Raw genomic sequence first — 19,273 nt, forward strand, 5'->3', positions numbered from 1 at the left:
GAGAAGACACACATTACTAATATCATAAATGAAAGAGGTGACATCATTACAGATTCTTCAGATATTAAAAAAAAATAGGGGAGGCTGGGTGCAGTGGCTCACGCCTGTAATCCCAGCACTTTGGGAAGCCTAGGTGGGCAGATCACTTGAGGCAAGGAGTTCAAGACCAGCCTGGCCAACATGGTGAAACCCCATCTTTACTAAAAATACAAACATTAACTGGCATTGTGGCACAAACCTGTAATCCCAGCTACTTGGGAGGCTGAAGGATGAGAATCGCTTGAGCCCAGGAGGTGGAGATTGCAATGAGCTGAGATGGTGCCACTACACACCATCCTGGCCAACAGAGCAAGACTCTATCTCAAAAAAAAAAAAAAAAAAGATAAGGGAGCATTATGAATAGCTTTATGGCAATAAATTTAACAATTTAGATGGAATATGGTTGATAATTTTATAAATTCCAACAATATATATACAATATGTAAATATATATTACATATACATAAAACAGGAAAATACATAAAAAATATATGCACTCCGCATGTACGTATGTGTGTGTAATGACCGGGTAGGGTTTATCCCAGGAGTGCAAGATTGGTTCACCTTACAAAAATCAGGCAATGTAAGTAAATGGATGGTAAATGGTGGTAACTAGGTTTCTCACTGTCTCAAAGGAGCTAAGCAAGAGAGAAGACTGGAATGAACCTGATGGAATTAGATTAGAATTAGAGATATCAGTATGAACTCATGCTGAGCTTAATATAGATACAGATATATGGATAGCTACAGAAACAATTATAGATATGTTGTATTTGTCTCTTGTCACACTGCTAATAAAGTCATATCTGAGACTGGGTAATTTATAAAGAAAAGAGGTTTAATTGACTCACAGTTCCACATGGCTTGGGAGCCCTCACAATCATGGCAGAAGGCAAATGAGGAGCAAAGTCATGTCTTACATGGTAGCAGGCAAGGAGAGCTCGTGCAGGGGAACTCCCCTTTATAAAACCGTAAGATCTGGTGAGACTTATTCAATATCCCAAGAACAGCATGGGAAAAGACCCCCCCCCCCCTTCATGATTCAGTTACCTCCCACCAGGTCCCTCCCACAACATGGAAATTATGGGAGCTACAATTCAAGATGAGATTTGGGTGGGGACACAGCCAGACCATATCATGTATATGTATACCCCAGTTAGTATAACACATTCATTTCTCTGCTCTCTCTGCTGAGAGGGCCTAGAAGTGGTGACATCTCAGTAGCAGGGAGCGCAGCCAGCTCCTGGATCTTGGTTACTAAATATCACTCTCCAATAAAATAACTCCTTGGAGAAATGGTTGACTCTAAGGCTGCAACAGGGAAAATGCAAGTTGAACCTAGAGTGCCTTGTAGTGCCACAAACAAGAAAGTGCTCAAACAGAAGGGTGAGAGCATTTCAGTGGCATAAACTGGAAGAATTTGAGCAAGAGAATAAATAACGTAGTATTGGATTAGAACTCAAAGTCTAAAATAAACATACATGAGCCCATACTGATAAAAATGATTACATAAATACATGGGTGAGAAAACACAAATCTTCCTTACAGGAAAATTTCAAATAGTATACGTAGATTCCTATTCCTCCAGGAGATGGAGCTTAATCCTCTCAGATGCTAGTGTGGATTGGGCTTAGTGACTTCTTCAAAGAAAAAAATATGGCAAGGGAAAAATAGTAACTTTACAGGGAGACGTCGAGCAAACACTCCCTTAACCAAATGACCAAAGTTAACATTACTAGTGTTAAGTCATATTGGTGTCATATATCCTCTGATGGGTGATGAAAAGGGTACTTCACCCCTGTGGTATTCCAAAAATAGACCCACGTATATATGGAAAACTGATTTTCAAAAGTGCAAAAGGCAATTCAGTTTCAACAAACGGTGCTGGAACAATTGGATTTCAATTGGATATCACACTCTATATAAAAATTATTACAAAATATATTGTAGACCTAAAAGTAAAATAGAAAGTCACTCAGCTCTTAGAAGAAAATGTAGAGGTAAATCTTTGTGATTTGGGATTAGGCAAAGATTTCTTAGATATGATACCATAAGCATGGGCAGTGACCTAATTTCCAAATAAAGTCACACAGGTATGGAAGTTAAGACATCAGCATGTCTTTGGAGATAACACAATTCAACCCACAACAAATATAATGGTTCCCAATTAGGACTGCTTTCATGTTTAATACAGAGAAACTGAGACTCTCTATATGCATTTAGTGCTCTTCACATACTACCTAAGAAATGCATCTTCCACATTTACATTTACTCTTCCAATATGTTGGTGTTGTCATTAACAAAATACAAATTTTCCTAAAAATATTATGAATTGTAGCTTTGGGCATTTATTCAGTTTGTGGATAGTATAATAATTGCTATTATGTATATCCCTGGGTTTTGTTTGTGTGTTTGTTTTCTACTTTCAACAGAAATAGGGAGAGAGTCTCTCTCACCGATTTTGAGCCACACTTTGTCACTTGGGCATTAAAATAATTTTACCCTGGCCCTTTGTCTTACAAGGTCTGTTGCCAAAACAAGCTTCTTCAGCTTCTGCTGCTGTTTCCATAAAGATTTGACATGAGTTCATGGAATTGATCTAGGGGAGGAGTGTGTCCTCTCTTTTCTGTTGACCTAGTACCCACAGAAACTCCTGTCATTTCTAGTCCAAACTCCCATCTGGATTCCTTACTATAAATGAATTCATCCCAAGGAAGAAATCAAGGGGGAGTGTAGAACTTGGGTTACAAGGATATTTGTTATAACATTCTTTATTATGCTGAAAAATTAGACCCAGCCTAAATATTTACAAAAGGGAACTTCTTAATTAAATAGCCATATCACAGGATACTTTGCAGTTATCAAGAATTATTTAGAACTATGTTTTTTAAATCTTTATCTGATTTGGAAGTTCAATATATAGAATAAATAAAAAACAAAGCAGCTCTGATATGTGGGAAGTCTGGAGCCCCATCTACACACTCCCGCTCTGTGAGGGACCTCTTTTAAACCTCTAGAATTTTATAGAGCACAGTTTAAAACCAGCACTGTAGTGAAATATTTAATATTGTAAACATATGTTGATATTTTATTAAGTTAAAGTTATCAATATGTCCAGTATGCTTTAATTTTTATGAAAAGAACTTTTAAACATTGTATACAGAAATCTCTCTCTATTTTGGGAAAAGATGGGAATATATGCATAACAATGCTGGGTGTTGGGATTATGGGTGATTTTTGTTTACTATTTTGTCTTTAGTTTTTAAAAGTTTATACATGTACTTCTTTGGACATAAAGAAAGTGAGACATATCTTTATATTGAAAAGGCAGAGAGAACCATTGCTTTATAGGAAACTACAGTTTGGAAAAACGGCAATCTCATTACTCAATCCCTTGAGAGAGGAATTATCTTGAAAATGTTATAAAAAATATTAGTAACAGATTTACTAGTGTCGGTGGTCTTGTGTGTTAAGTATGTTAGGATAAGCCACATTTGTAACAGCTAACGGAAAAAACATAACTGAATGTCAGTGTTACACAGTGAACTTTGTAGAGCAGTGATTCCCAATTCTGAGATGTTGTAAGAGGAATGTCAGAATTCCTAAAACACTCATCCTCCAACCTTTCAAATTCAGTGCTGTGGTGAGCCATTGTTACTGATAAGAGTATATCCCACTTGTGATTTCTTTGTTTTGGGTCAAGAAAAGCTTTTGTAAAAGCAAGTGTAAAATGGCATGCATATAATTAATTTCCTCATCTTTTCCTCATAAAATCAGAGGTCCTTTTATCGATGGTGGTTTGAAAGTCTGGGGTATTCAGATTTGACAGCAGAAAGTGTGTTTTTTGTGTGTGATAAACTAAGTGGATTGCTAGTTCTGATTGAGGAATTGGTAATGTTTGACACCAGAACCAGAGCACTTGTGAATAGAACACTCTTTAGTACAAAACCAAATATTTAATTACAGCATTTGTTATAACTATAGCCAATAAAAGTATTTTTAATGAAAAAGAATTTCTGCAGAAGAAAATGCTTTCTATTAATGCAGAAGGTGTTATATAGAAGATTTAATTGTAATGATATTGGTTGTGATCAGTTTTTTTAGTTTTATCTTTACCTGTATTTTATATTCGTATAGCCTCTAAATTTTACATATTACCCATAATACATTTCTTATATAATTAAAAAAATTCTGAGTACAAAACAGGAAATATGTTCAATCTTTATTCCATTAGAGTTCTACTTGGAAAGTATTAATATATAAGGTTTTTATTTCTCCATAAGAAATAGACCTATATAGTCAGGCACAGTGGCTCATGCCTGGAATCCCAGTGCTTTGGGAGGCTGAGGCTTGAGGATTGCTTGAGGCCAGGAGTTTGAGACCAACCTGGGCAACACAGCAAGACCTGGTCTCTACAAAAAAATTCTTAAAAAATTTAGCTGGGTGTGGTGGCATGCACCTGTGGTCCTACCTACTTAGGAGGCTAAGGCGGGAGGATTCCCTTGAGCCCAGGAGTTCAAGGTTACAGTGACCTATGATTGTGCCACTGCACTCCAGCCTGAGTGAGAGAGTGAGACATTGTCTCCAAAAAAAAAAAAAAGAAAGAAAAGAAAGATAAATAGATCTATGTCAAGTTAATTCGAGGAGATGGTACACATTTTTAGAGCACATGAGAACTAAGTTTATACTTTTCTGATTTCCTGGGTTTCCTTGATGATTTTTTGGCAAATCCTTGTCTGTTTAGCTTTCTGGCATATGTATGACTGTGGTTGGGCTTCTTTGTACTCAGCCAATGAATGCATACCAACTGTAACACCTGAAGGTAGGATCATGAATAAATACTCTGTGATTTGGGGTTAGTATAGTTTTGGTTGTTTTCCCTTCTCCTGAGATTTCAGAAATAAAAGATTCCTATTCCTGTGATTTTTTTGGCACACAGTAAGACATATTTCATACATAAGATAAGTCATTATAATTAACTTGTCGAATCACTTTTTCTTGCTGCAGAATGATATTTTTATGAATGCCTTAGGTTTTTTCAATAAAAAATGCAACCAAACTGCAAATATACTGTGATTTAAAGTGGTAATGTCAGAATTTAAATTTTGAGTAGTACTCTTTTTTTAAATCATAGAATGCTCTATGTTTATTCAAAAAAGTAAAATATTATTAGTATTTTTTATTTTAATTTTGCATTTAAATAAAGTTCTCAAGCTCAGACTGAAAAGTAAACACTGTATGTTGGAGCGTGTCTCAACGACACGTAAAAGCTAAGACTTTCTACTTTTTCGGAAGTACATTTGTATCTTTTGGCAAATGTGTAGAAAGCAGCCTGTCCTAACAAATTTTGTTCACCTGTTCTCACTTCAGTTTATAGATTGTTAAACATTTAATCATAATATATTTTATGTACAATATTTATGGGAAAAATGCCATCGTTGATTAAGAGGACTTTTTTTCTACTCTTATTTTTATTATTTTTACCAGTGTATTCTGAAGTAGAGAAATGTGAAATGAGATGAAGATTTAAATTCCTAGCAAACAGAATCATGCATTGCCCCTGTTTTATAAGTCATGAGATCATTTTGTAGAGTCCAGTTTATTTACATTTGTTAAATGACATTAATATCTCTTCCATAAAGCATGGATTTGATGGTTTGCATGATGTTTACTGAGGTGAGGATACTTGTTTAAGTATTTTGAGGATCTCATACTTTTCTGGCAGTTCTTTTTACTTGGTTTTCTGAAGTGAATATAGTCTTTAAAAAAAAGTATAAGGTACTAGTAATCAGATACTCATGATCACAAATGAAAGTGGTGGAGAAACATTTTAAGAAATATTCACAAAAGTGATAATTTTCCAGATGGTCAATGAAGAAATGAAAGTCTCTAATAAGGTGTTACATTAATTGTGAACTACATTTATCAGTCAGCAACAACTAATAGTCAATCTATAATAGCTCCAGCAGAGGGAATGAAAGTAATTTAGAAAAAAATTTACTATTTGATTTGTCAAAGTGTGTCCAGGAAGTAAGAGAGCCTAACTAAGGGGCTGTTGTGCATTTAAGCTCTTCAGTAAAAGTGGTGGTATACTAAGCTATATTTAAGAAGGTAATTTGAGATTTTATATTACATGCTAGTGAATCATTTTTGGATTTTGCACCAGAACTGAGCTCTTTGGTCCCTGCCTGTCTGTGGTTTGTGTTGCAAGGTCCAGAGGCTTAAAACAAAGAACACCATGGGAAATTCTCCATGAGTCATTCTGTCAACTGTAGCTTCTGTTTTATAGTCCTTCGGATATAACTAGTGTTTTAATGCCAGCTCTCCTAGCCACTTTTCATGCTTTGGTTCTGTATGCTAATAAAAAAGTATGGCAGTATGGCTATTGTAGATAATGTTCAGTTTTTTTTCCCAATTCCACAATTTTTAGTTCTTCTAATGGCTCTAAGCTAGACCAGTTATAAATTGTAACTGGCGAAAGGATTTATGACTGTTTATTTTGTTGTTGTTGCGAGGTAAGTGAGTGGTCACTTAATACTTTTGGTTCTGTGAATCTTACTGTCCAGAGAACTAAAGATTGAATTAGCAGTTCAGCTGGAGTCAGCACTATGTGCTAAATCCCTATACTTAAGAGCTCTTATGTATTGCAGACAAATGTCCTCTTAGCTATTTTGTTATTTTGTGAAAAATAATAATAATAGAGCAAGGCAGTTCAGATTCATATTAGTTTCAAATTTTAAGCACTATGTTTTAAGCCATTCTAATTGTTTTGTAGAAACAGATAAATTAAAAACTTGATTTAAATCCAGCCCACAGGATGCCTTAATCACCTTTGATATTTTAAACGAGATGAGGAAATAATGGACTTTTTTGCTAGTAACTGGCAGGTATGGTCAACACAGTTTCACTACGTTTGAAAAAAATCACTTTCCCTACTTGCCAGGAAAATTTAAAGTGCAGATTGTAACCTGATCTTTTCTCTTACAGTGTAACGTCTGAGAAGTTTAAGTATTGACATGAATTTTCTATGATACAACTTGGTAAATTAAATCTGTGGTTTCATCACTGGCTTTGAATTATATATTTCTATGCATTTTACTTAGCTAAAAACTTATTTGAATATTTAGTCTTTAAATTTATTTTTTCTTTTCTACTTATTTGAATACATATCACTAACACTCAGATTTTATTTTTGTTTTTCTTAATAGTAAATACATAAGTGGTTACTGCTTGCTAGGCAGTGCTTCTTATTTTCTAATTTAATCCCCAAAACAAATTTGTGAGGTATAGGTAGATGTATTAGTAATTATGTTTTAGAGGAGATGCTTAAAGAGGTTAAGCAACTTGTTCAAGTTCAAATACCTGTTAAATTATGAAACTGGAATATTAACCCAGTTACATTTGTTTCTGAGGAGTCTGTTGCCCCCAAGGCCTTGAAATTTTAGGGAATTTTCTTTTATAACAATCAATAATACTATTCCCATCCCACCCTGTCCATTTCTGATTTTCAATAGTATAGTTTCTGCACTGATACTTACATCATCTTATGATGGTTGAGCCTTAAAATTGCCTGAATTGTTGTCTAATTTGCAGAATTCTTTGTCTAGTAACTCTTCTCACTGGAGTGGGTTCCAATAAAATGGTGCTGTATTTCACTCATTTCAAGTTGCAGTGTTTTTTCCTCCTCATTTTAACATTGCTAAAATCAGAGTGTATCTACTAATGGAATTCTTGATAATTCTAAATTTAATAGGTAACATTGTTTGACTGCTAATAAAATCTTAACCACTATCCAATGTAAGAAAAATTTGTTTAACCATCTTCCCTTCATTTCAACCATTCTTTATTAAGAAGAACCAACCAGAGTCTCAAATGCTCCTTTATAACTAAACCCAGGGAAGACATATCTAACACCCTAGAGGAGAGAGAAAAGGGTATGAATTAAGGTTTGAGTGTGATATCAGCATTTCTTCTCATATGCTTTCAGAACACTTCTCACTGAAGTATTGTCAAAAGGCTCTTTATGCACTGAAACCAATAAAAGAAAAAAACAATTTCTAGTAGGCTATTAATTATAAGCAAATATGTGACAACACAAAACTTTCTGGTCCTTTGCAATTTTTTAACAATATTAAACAATATTAAAGGGTTATTCCAGTTATAAAATTGTGTGTTTGTGTATGCTCATTAGAATAATTAAACTTGGTTAAAATGTAAGTCTTACTCTAGTATACATTATTTATTGGGTAAGTGTTATTTAACTACCAAATCACATTTCCCTCTACACTGTAATAACACATTGGGAAGGGCCACATAGGGCTTTAAAATTAGAACTCAGAATTTAACAAGGAAAAGGTATTCTGAGTTGAGTGAATAAATGTATTCTGAACATTTAAGACCTTTGGTTAAGATTTCTAAAATGTAGCTGTGCTCAATATACAAAATCAAAAGTAAAGGCAGGCTAGGCGCGGTGGCTCACACCTGTAATCCCAGCACTTTGGGAGGCCAAGGCAGGCGGATCACTTGAGGTCAGGAGTTCGAGACCAGCCTGGCCAACATGGCGAAACCCCATCTCTACTAAAAATACAAAAATTAGCTGGGCATGGTGGTGCGCAGCTGTAACCCCAGCTACTCGGGAGGCTGAGGCAGGAGAAGTGTTTGAACCCGGGAGGCGGAGGTTGCAGTGAGCTGAGATCTCACCACTGCACTCCAGCCTGGGTGACAAAGCGAGACTTAGTCGAAAAAATAAAAGGAGAAAAAAAAAGAAAAAAAAAAAGGGCATCTAGCCACTATATCCCAGTGACTCAAATTCCTGATAATTCTTTGCTTTATTAATCATCGTTCTTCATTTTGGAATTTGACTTTTTTGCTATCTATTAATAGAAAAATACACACACACGTAAGTAAACACAGTATATTCATTGTTGACCAAGTGTCCAAATTATCAATATGATATTTTCAAAAACCAGGCAGTTTCATTAGGTACCTGTAACATTATGTCATAATCACATACAGCTGTTCTACATAAATATCTAACCAAAAGATATTGTTATGATTTCATGATTAGACTACACAGTGGACAGGGACTTAAAAATGTAGGAGTTTTGTTCACCAGAATTTATTTCATCAGACTAATGGTTGAACTGATTTGTTGCTTAGAACCTGGCCACTTTTTAGCTTTCAGACCTGCCTTTCTGTAGCAGTTGATAGTATGGATTATCTGCTCTTCCTTCCCTTCTGGGACAGCCTTTTCTCTTTCCTAATTCATTTTCTTAATCTCCTACCTCCATTCTCAATCATGCAGATGCTAGTTTCTCCCCCAAATTTGAGCCTCAGCATTTTTTCAAATTTCCTTGGTGTTTTACATTTCAGTGACCATCAGTAGGTTGATAACTCAAATCTGCAACTTTAGCCCCAGGCTTTCTTTGAGGTTATAGCTTTCTATTTCCAGCTGTCTGATTGCATCTGTCTCAATATTCAGCATATGGTAGGGATTTTGCAAAACTATGGGATTATCTTGGTGATTTTCCTAGCTGAAGCAGAGAGAACTAATGAAATAGCCAAGAAGGTTCTTGACATTGTTACTTATGCATATGGGCATATATATACACACATATGTACACATATATTTATTTGCTTTAGCAGGTACTTTAAAGTAGAATTCAATGATTAGAGAAAAAATTATGATTTTAATATTATTTGAGACGTTCTTAATCTCTACTTTATTGAATGTAGTAAGTAGATTATGATAAGCAAGTTGGACTGTGGGTGTGGTCCTTGTTCATTTTCTCATTCCATTTTTGTCCCCTTTTTTCCTCTCCTTTTTCATTACCTTGTAAGAGAAAATAGCTCAGGAAACTGGTTTACAATCAGTAGTCTGGGAACTTCCGGGATTCTTTACCAGCATCCCCCTGGATGTTGCAGTCCCTGACGCAAGCAGCATTGTTTTAGGGTAGGAGTTTTTATAATGGCTGTGAGGTCGAGCGCCTAAGGTTGATAAATGGCAGTTGTTATCCTTTGCAGAAACTCAGTTGGAATCCTTTTCTGTCAACTTGTATGTTCATCTGTAAATTAAGAAACATGTTCCCATTCCCTCCCTCTCCCATCTCAACAATTATGGACAGACTGCTTAGGAACTCCTATTTCTGAAGATTTTGTGGTCTTTTGTAAAGTCAGTTTGTTCTCTAGAGCAGTGTCATCTTGTCCCAGAACCCCCTTTACTTATTACCCCTACTTCTTTGTAAGTTAACATGCTATCACTGATTAGGAAAGGTTTTAGATTCTTTGTCTTTTTCTATGGATCAATTTTGGTTTAAATAGGTGTCGAAGGGAAATTGTAAGTCAGCTTGTACTTTAGAGGTTTTGTTTCTACCGCCAAATGAAATGTAGTCATTGAAGTATCATTGTATTATGTTTATTTCTTACTGTCTTTACTAATAGGCTTTTTTAAAACCCTAGTTTTACCGATGTTCTTAATAAAGTACTGTTCCTATTACTAAATAATCTTTACATAAAATGCCATAGGTTGAAATAATTTCAAAGACAGAAATCAAAATGTGGGATGATATTTGAGAAGACTTAGATTAGCATTTATATTTAGCATCAAACGCTTATCAAGAAGCTTCCAGCAGTATTCATTTAAAAGAGAGACAACCAGGAGGAAATGCTGTAGTTCTTCCAGCTTATAGGACCCCCCCAGAAAAACAAAACAGGAAAGTGCCCTTTGTTTTCTACTTTTGGAAGGTATTTTTTGTAACCGATAATTACTTTAATGTTAATTTTTTTCTAGATAATCTGTTATTAAATCTAAACCTAATAATTGAGGATCACGATGACATAGATCAATAGTGCAGTAATCAGTGCCCAGATATTTTGGGAAGTAGTGTGAAGTGATGGGAAGGAAGGAACTTTCCCTTCTAGGAAAACAGTGAGAATAATATTTTAATGCCAAAATATTTCTTTTTGTCTTGATTTTTAAAAATCTATAAAATGGAAAGTATATCTCTTCATAGAGATTTCTTTTTTTCAAGATTAAATAAGATAATACATGTGAAAATAATGCATAGCATTTAGTAAGCCCTTTATAAATTTAGCAATTGCTCTTATTATTGGGATTTTTAAAAAGAAAAGCTATATTCTAGGACAGCTGATGGTAAATGCACTGACAGTTTAAGATTTAACAAAGTAGTTAAGATACTTAAACATGGTGTTCAACTTCTTATTCCTCCAGCTTATTGATTCTTGCTATTGGAAAGTTACCATAAGATTTAAATCTCTTATTCTGGTTCAGTAGGATGAATAAATTTAGTAACAAAATCTTATAAGTAAAATAACTACATCTATCCTTATTTTTTCTTTGTTTCAGGTTTCCCCTCAAAAAACCTATAAGGTAAGTTTGCTCAATTGCACTTCATACTCAAGTTTAGGTTATATTTTAATTATAAGCATCCCTTTGAAATTATGGTGGATTTTTGTGGTTTTTGAGAATGTGTATTCAAGTAATTCAAAATTTCAAAATGTTTTACAAATTTAAAATATAAAAGATGTTACTTTTTCTGGAAGACAGCATTGTTTTGATAATACTTCTAATATAAGCATTTAAAAAGTTTGTTCAAAAGGATATTTAAGGTCACGCTGAGGAGACTTAATTTTGAAATCTATTTGTGACTGTTTTGAATTATGAGTAGCTTGGGAGGTGAAAATAGAATGCTAGTTTTTGATGTGTTTTATCACTTGTGTGACTATAATTGCCTTTAGTTAATGTACTTTGGTACTGGTTTAGTCTTAATTACTTTATTTTTTATTTTATTTTATTTTATTTTTTGAGATGGGATCTCACTCTGTTGCCCAGGCTGGAGTGCAGTGACGCGATCTTGGCTCACTGCAAGCACCGCCTCCCGGGTTCACGCCATTCTCCTGCCTCAGCCTCCCGAGTAGCTGGGACTACAGGCGCCTGCCACCACGCCTGGCTAATTTTTTGTATTTTTAGTAGAGACGGAGTTTCACTGTGTTAGCCAGGATGGTCTCGATCTCCTGACCTCGTGATCCACCCGCCTCAGCCTCCGAAAGTGCTGGGATTACAGGCGTAAGCCACTGCACCCAGCCTAGTCTTAATTACTTTAAGACAGTGAAGAAAAAAATCCAGAATGTTCAAATGTATCTATGCCTATATCCATGTCTATGTATTTATTCATTTCCAGGTCTTAAATGCCTCTTTCTCAGTATTTTTGCTTTCAGCATTTCTTCTGTTATCATAAATATTATTTAAAATGTAGGTAGTATGTCATTCCTAATTATTATATTTTATGATTTTTAGTGTCAGCATAGTCCAGGATCCAATGCTAACCTTGGCATTTCAGTGAATATGTGTATGTGTACATATGTACTATTGTTATGGTCTTCTCACCCAGCCATTATCTGATCAGTGTAATTGGCTAAGCCCCAGAAGTAATAATAATAATAATGTCATTGGTCCTTAAAGTGGTTGGCTAAGACTTCTGTGGCTAGAACTACATCGGCAGGCTTAAAATGAGGCTTGCTTAAGGCTGCTTTTTACATTTTAAACCGTTCTCATGCATGCTCTATTTATGCAGTGATTTTGAACTTGATCATAGTATATGTAGAGTTGGAGAATGGGTTTAATTCCTTTTAGGCACTGTGTTTTTTTTTTCTTGTCTGTTAAATGGAAATGATAGTATTGACCTGTGAAAACCATACAAAAAAAATGTAAGCAGTTACTTCTAAGAATAAAAGAGACTTTAATGCTGAATACTATTTTTAATTATTTTAAGCAGTTTTTATAATCAAGTAAATAGACTGTGTATCACCAAAACTTATTGAAAAATGTAAATTAGAGAGGCTTATGGTGCTGTGTAAAGTAAACTGATTTCCTGGTTTCTCTTGTAAGATCCACTTTTGGAATTTTAAATTTTTTATTCCAATTATTTTCTTGCACTAAGCATTTGATTACTTTGCTTTAATTTAGGCATGGAAGTATTTTGAACCGAGAGTCACCAACAGATAAGAAGCAGAAAGTTGAGCGCATTGCATCACATGATTTTGACCCCACAGGTAAAACACTATTCATTCTTTCAAAGAGTATTGAGAGTAGTGAAGTTCAGAATAATAGAGCTTAAGCTACCCAAAACACTCAGGAATAGTTGTTTGATCTGTTTTAGGACTCTCACATTCCTCCAATTATATCATAATAAAGCCTTTGCATTTAGCAGGAATGCAAGCATTTTTAACTTCCAACACTGTACATTCCACTACAGAAGTATCATTGTAGAGTATATTATATCTTTAAATAGTGATAATAATAGAAATGGTTATATAATAATTGGAGATTTGGTCAGATCAAGGACTCAGTATTAAGTTGAATCATGGTATAAGCAGTAATATGTCATAAAACCAAGGCTCTAACAACTCTACACTTCTGTAGTCATCTAAAAATTCAGTTGTGATTATGGTGAATTGGAGTTTTAGATAAATCAGTTTCACAAATTAATAGATTGTCTCATTTTAGAGTAAACAAATGAATAGAAATCCCTTTCTCTTCAGTCAAAAAGTATTCTGAACTTAAAGAGCTGTCTTTCAACCTAAGCAGTGTTGATCTTTCCTAGGGTTGTCACGTTAACAGACTTTCAGATTGATCTCCTTTTAAAACATCTAGGCTTTTTCCTTTTGCTTTCTCCTTGTAAACTTACTCCATGTTTGATTCCTAGAAAGTGCTTGGTAATCTTGCTTTTTTCATTTGAAACTGATGTATATTTTTTGTGCACATACTATTTTATTCAGTTGCATGTCCCTTTGACAAGAGACAAAGTAAATCCCGCAATCTCAGATACATAAAAATAATGTATCTACTTTTAGGTATTTTTACTCAGAAATATAATTTTAAATATTTAATAGAGAATAGTATGTTTTATTTATCTAAGACATTTCATACTTTATTAGTATAAACTCCTTTATTTTGAAGAAATATTATAAATATTATCTAGGAGGCACATAATCATTTTCTGCATTTTGGGTAGTAGGTAAAATGAAATTCCAATCATCAATTTAGGAGGCTTTGGTGGTGGGACTGTGTATTGTGTCACTTACGGATCTCCATGAAGAGAGAATTTTCCATTCTGATGCCTAATTTTGTAGTCTTGGGGCTCAGAGGCTTTCATTTACATGATTAGGTATTGTCTTGCCAATAAGGTCAAAAATTTCTGCCGTATGTTCACAAAAATATAATCTTGTTAGGTTTATTTTGTATCTACGTCTGTGCTGTGCCCATCTCCAAAGACAGATTTAAGCAAAGATGTATACAGTGCTTCATAATGAGATCATTATAGCTTTTAGTGCTTTTGTCATCTCTACAATTATCAGGTGATATATTTTGTATACTATTCATGTGTTGTTTTGTTTGAACATATTTTTATTGCACTGTCTTTTCTTCGATAAATCTTTAAAATATGTCATTACCTGTGCTGTTTGTGACTGTTCTAAGTGCTGTCATCTGTTATGTTCATACTTTGTGTTTGCACGATTTAACTTGATCATGATTCATTCTTTTTTCCCCATGAATTTTTCCCCTTACATTGGTCTCCATATTTTCTATATCTCTCTCCTTTTCTCCCGCTCTTGTGCAGATAGCTCCTCCAAGAAGACAAAGTCTAGTTCAGAGGAGAGTAGATCCGAGATATATGGTAAGCTAATGTAGCTAATTCAGCCTTGCCCTTTGGAGCTTGCTTCATGGTGTTCCTTTTCTGTTCTTTTTTTTTCCTTTCTTTCTTTCTTTCTTTTTAAATAACTGCAGCCTTTCTTGTGTCTGCTGTGCATGGCATGATCTACTGCAGGGAAAGGGAGCCTGGGGTTTTAACGTGGCTGTGATGTGGAAGCTTAAGGTTGCTAGAAACTAACATTGTAGATTAAGAGTAGGCCACATTGCCCGTCTTCTCCCGTCTTGTTTATGGTAGGAAGGTGATTATCTCTAATATGTTTGGGTCAGGTTCCTCCAAATAACATGAATGGGCTTTGAATTCTTGTCATCTTCTTCCCACATCTCATTTGCAGAATTTGGATTATGAAGAATTTGAGGAATTAAGTCTTTTCCTCTAAGTATAATACTGGTGTAATTTAGACGTATTAGCAGTTCTTTGGAATTTTTATTTCATTTTTTGTTTGTTTATTTTTAATTGCCTCGTCATGTGGAAAAGTCATTCTTGTATAATTTATCCACGATGGCAAAAATACGTAAGTATTTTATTTTCATAGCTTGAAGAATTTGTGCCTTTGAGAAGTTTCTCTGAAGCTTAATCGGAATGGGAAAATTTCAAAATGGTACCTTTTAAGTAATCTTAACAAAGAGCAAGTTTAACCTGAGTGGTCAACTTTTGCAGCAGATGATTGAAATGCTAATATTTCTAGACTGTGTCCTGTCTTCCAAAGATACAATAAACGATGTTTGTGAGGTTCATACCTATTTTTCCTTTTCCTTTGCAGTTTTACCTGCCCTCTTTCCTTCTTTTGGAGTCTGATTAGGGTTTTGTTTTGGGGTTTTCTTTGGTTTTTTTGTTTTTTGAGAAAAGTGAATACGAGAGGAATTACCTGGAGCTAATATTTTTTAAATAATTTCTGAAAGACTGATAAATTATTTATTTTTTTAAGGAAGATTCCAAATTTGGCCTCAAAGGGAAATCAGGTCATCTTTAATAGAGCCACAAGTCTATAGAGTAGAAGCTTCCCCAGGTGCAGATGTTTCCTAGCTTGATATATAGGAGAGGAAAAAATACAGGAATTGTCCTCCCCTTTTTAAGACATTTGATAATTCACATCTGCTGGCACTTGAGCCCATATCAGATATTTTTAGTATTATGAAAGCTCAGTGTTTGGTTCTAAACCAGTTAATTCTTCTATGTTAGATGTATACACATAGTTCTTTACTTGGGTTTTTGTGACCAGTGCTTTTTCTGGGTATACCTTTTACATTAGTTCAGCAATAAATGTATACTATGCCTTGTGGCACATCAAGTTTACGCTTTTTCTTCCTTCCAGAGTATTTTGGCTACTGATAAGTAAGAACTACCTAATTCCTCGAGACTCTATATTTCTGTTCTATATAAAGAGCTTTCTATAGTTTATCCTCTCCTTAGGAACATGAACATTATCTTTATAGCTCTATTCTTTTTCAGTAGCCTTTGCAGTGTTCTATTTCTCTTCTTCCTCTCCATTTTCCTAGATCTGCGATGTGTATTTAGAAGCTTGTTGTGTGCTTTGGATGAAGACTAACAATTTAGGAACCTCTGACTAGAAATATTATACTAATATTTTTCTTAGCAGTGATAGAAATATTAATACTAGTTCAGACATGCCATTGGCTTGGTAGTGATAGAAACATTTTAAGTGGTAATTGGAAAGTAAGGTGTGGCTTCTCTGTGTGTTTGTTTTTTGAGAACCCTTGAAATACCTTTTTTGGAAGGAACTGAGTCCACAAGTCCTCAAAAAGCACTCATCGGAGGGATGAGTTAATTAGAACAGAATTAGCATGCGAACGTAAATCTCTTTGACATTACAAATATTTTATCACCTGTGTGAATAGACTTCTTTAGATTACGTACAGTTAGCATAGATGAAAAAGTCTCTCTGGGGATTCAGAAAAGCTTGAAACTACTGAGTAGAATCATAGCAACTGGTGACATTCTGCTTTAGTGTAGGGTCTTATAAGCCTACTTCAAACTTTAGAGATTATACATTGTTTTCTTGGGGTAAAATTCATTAGCTGAGTACTTAACAAAAATGCTAGTTACTCACATATTATTTATTTTAAACTTTCTTGGCTTTTTTTTTTTTTTTTTTTTTTGAGACAAGATCTCGCTGTGTGGCCCAGGATGGAGTATAATGGCACGATCATGACTCACTGCTGCCTCAACCTCCTGGGCTCAAGTGATCCTCCTACCTAAGCCTCCAAAGTAGCTGGGACTACAGGTGCACACCACTGCACCCAGCTGTTTTGTTTGTTTGTTTGTTTGTTTAATAGAGATGAGGTTGTTGAAGGAATGATTTGCCAGGGGGGGAAAAAAAAGAAAGAAATAGTAGAGACAAAGTCTCGCCATGTTGCCCCGGCTGATCTCTGTCTCCTGAGCTCAAGCAGTCCTCCCGCCTTGGCCTCCCAAAATGCTGGGATTACAGGCATGAGCCACCACACCTGGCTTCGTAGCCATTTTTAGAGCTACTTTGTGAAATAGATTTACTTTGTGCATCTTAAAAGGAAACCAAGTGTTTGCTTTGTATTGACTTTTTTGTTACATTTCTGCCCAGTGCGGTCAGTTGGTTATTTATTCCATTTCCCCTTATTTGTCCCTTTCTACCTGTTAGAGTCTATTAAAAGTGTATGGATGTATTTTGTGATCTACAATTTTAATAATACTTAATTTTAGTAATACTTTTGTGGGTTATGTAGGAAATGAGAGATTCAGCAAGGGAATTCTGAGTTAGACCATAGCTGCTGCTTAACCACTGTCATGGTGTCTGAACAGATTCCTGCTGACAGTATTCGGTTCAAGAAAATAAGTTATGTCTTTTTAAAGCTGTCTTAATGTGCTCAGGCCACTGTAACAAAATACCATAGACTGCGTGGTTTAAGCAATAGAAACTTATTTTCTCACAGTTCTGGAGGTTAGAAGATCAAGATCAGGATGTCAGTGTGATCAGGTCAGAAGATTCCCTTGCTGGCTTGCAGATGGCTGCCTTCTTGCTGTTTGTCTCACATGGCCTTTCCTCCGTGTTTGCCAATGCCCTTTCTTTGGTTTCTATGATATTGCATCAACCTGGTTCTTTATTCTTTGTAATTATTTTGTCTCTCTTTATTTGATTGTTTTTTCCCTCTTGTCTTATACATGTAGGCATGACCCAAGTTTCTGTCCCCAATCTTTCTTCCAGTCTCCAGTCTAAGTGTCCCATAAATTCAGAGTGACCAAACTGGAGTTCATCATTGTTCTCTACAGCTGGAAATCAGTCTTCCTCTTTATTTCCCTAATTCTTATAATGACACTGTCATTCTCCCACTCACCTAGTCTTATATTTCCTTAAAGTTATATTTGACTTCTCCATTTTTCCTTGTCCCCTGTGGTCAGCTATTTGCCAGGTCCCCTTGATTCTACCGTCACAATATTTTTCATCCTTCACTCTTTGGTTTCAACCCCACTGCCTTGTCCATCATTTTATTAGACTGTTTTAATAGATTCGTAACTTACTTTTATTTCAGTTTCACATTGATTCATTAACTTTTCTCCATTCTATATTCTGCCTTGACTTGTCAGATTAATATTACTAAAGTAAGAATTTGGTCATTCACTTGCTAAGAAAGTACAGGTAGTTATTAAAATAATGCCACAATTTGTTTCCAATTTGTTCTACTCTGATTCTCCTTCAGTGTTTCATTTTCCAAATATGTTTTGGCATTCTTCCTTTGCACATACCATTTCTGTTGTCTTGAATGAATTACCACCTATAACTTCGAATCCTACTTATCTTTCAAGGCTCAATTCAAGTACTGCCTTTTCCTAGGATTGCCCAGCTACTTTTGTTGTTTCTGAATGTTGACATCTTGTTTTGTATTTAATTACTTATATTTATGTTTATCTTTACATCTCCCATAATGCTGAACATATTGGAGGCACTCATTAAGTGAGTTTTGCACTTGATCTTAGCCAAAAGGCCGAGAAACGATCATTGAGTTTTGAATGAATGATTGTTGAGATTGACATAGGAAGTATTTTAGTAGAGAAAATTGATGGAATAAGATCTTGACTCATCCTAATTGAATCTTTCTTTCCTTCTGAAAAACTTTAAGATAGAAGAAAATGTAACTTGGAGACATTTTTCTGGTAGTGGTCTGAAAATGAAATCAGCATACTTGGAATTTAAGGCTCCTCTTGCTGGCAAGATTGTGCATTTAGAATCAAGAAGCTTCTTAATCAAAGGATTATCTGAGGTCTTACTCATAAAACATGTATGTCTGGCACCAGTTTAAAATGAGCTGTTTTTATGAGGTTGCACATGGCCCTTCTCCACTCCCTTCCCTGAAGCTAATTCTTAAGAGCTGAAACTTAGAGAAGTTTGGTCATGAAATAAAATGAAAGGTGAAGAAAGACTAATGTGCTTTCACTAAAGTCAATGTAATATGGAAGATTTAACAGGTTATCTTACATGTTTAACACTCCATTTTCATTAATATGCTCCACAC

At 34.9% G+C, this 19,273-nt stretch overlaps 1 protein-coding gene across 4 annotated transcripts in view; it reads left to right on the forward strand.

The window, feature by feature from the left end:
* The window catches only part of ARHGEF12 (Rho guanine nucleotide exchange factor 12), a 154,288-nt gene that overhangs the window by 58,629 nt on the left and 76,386 nt on the right, over window positions 1-19,273 (forward strand). For 2 of the 4 annotated variants that reach the window (XM_054437881.2, XM_054437883.2), the window contains exons 2-4: window positions 11,405-11,428; window positions 13,025-13,110; window positions 14,679-14,735. In XM_054437881.2, the coding sequence (XP_054293856.2) occupies window positions 11,405-11,428; window positions 13,025-13,110; window positions 14,679-14,735 (167 nt within the window). The remainder of the gene's footprint in view (window positions 1-11,404; window positions 11,429-13,024; window positions 13,111-14,678; window positions 14,736-19,273) is intronic. The other 2 variants (XM_054437882.2, XM_063671504.1) reach the window with 1 other exon arrangement.

This window comes from Pongo pygmaeus, chromosome 9 (assembly GCF_028885625.2).
Source record: "Pongo pygmaeus isolate AG05252 chromosome 9, NHGRI_mPonPyg2-v2.0_pri, whole genome shotgun sequence".
Lineage (NCBI taxonomy): Eukaryota > Metazoa > Chordata > Mammalia > Primates > Hominidae > Pongo > Pongo pygmaeus.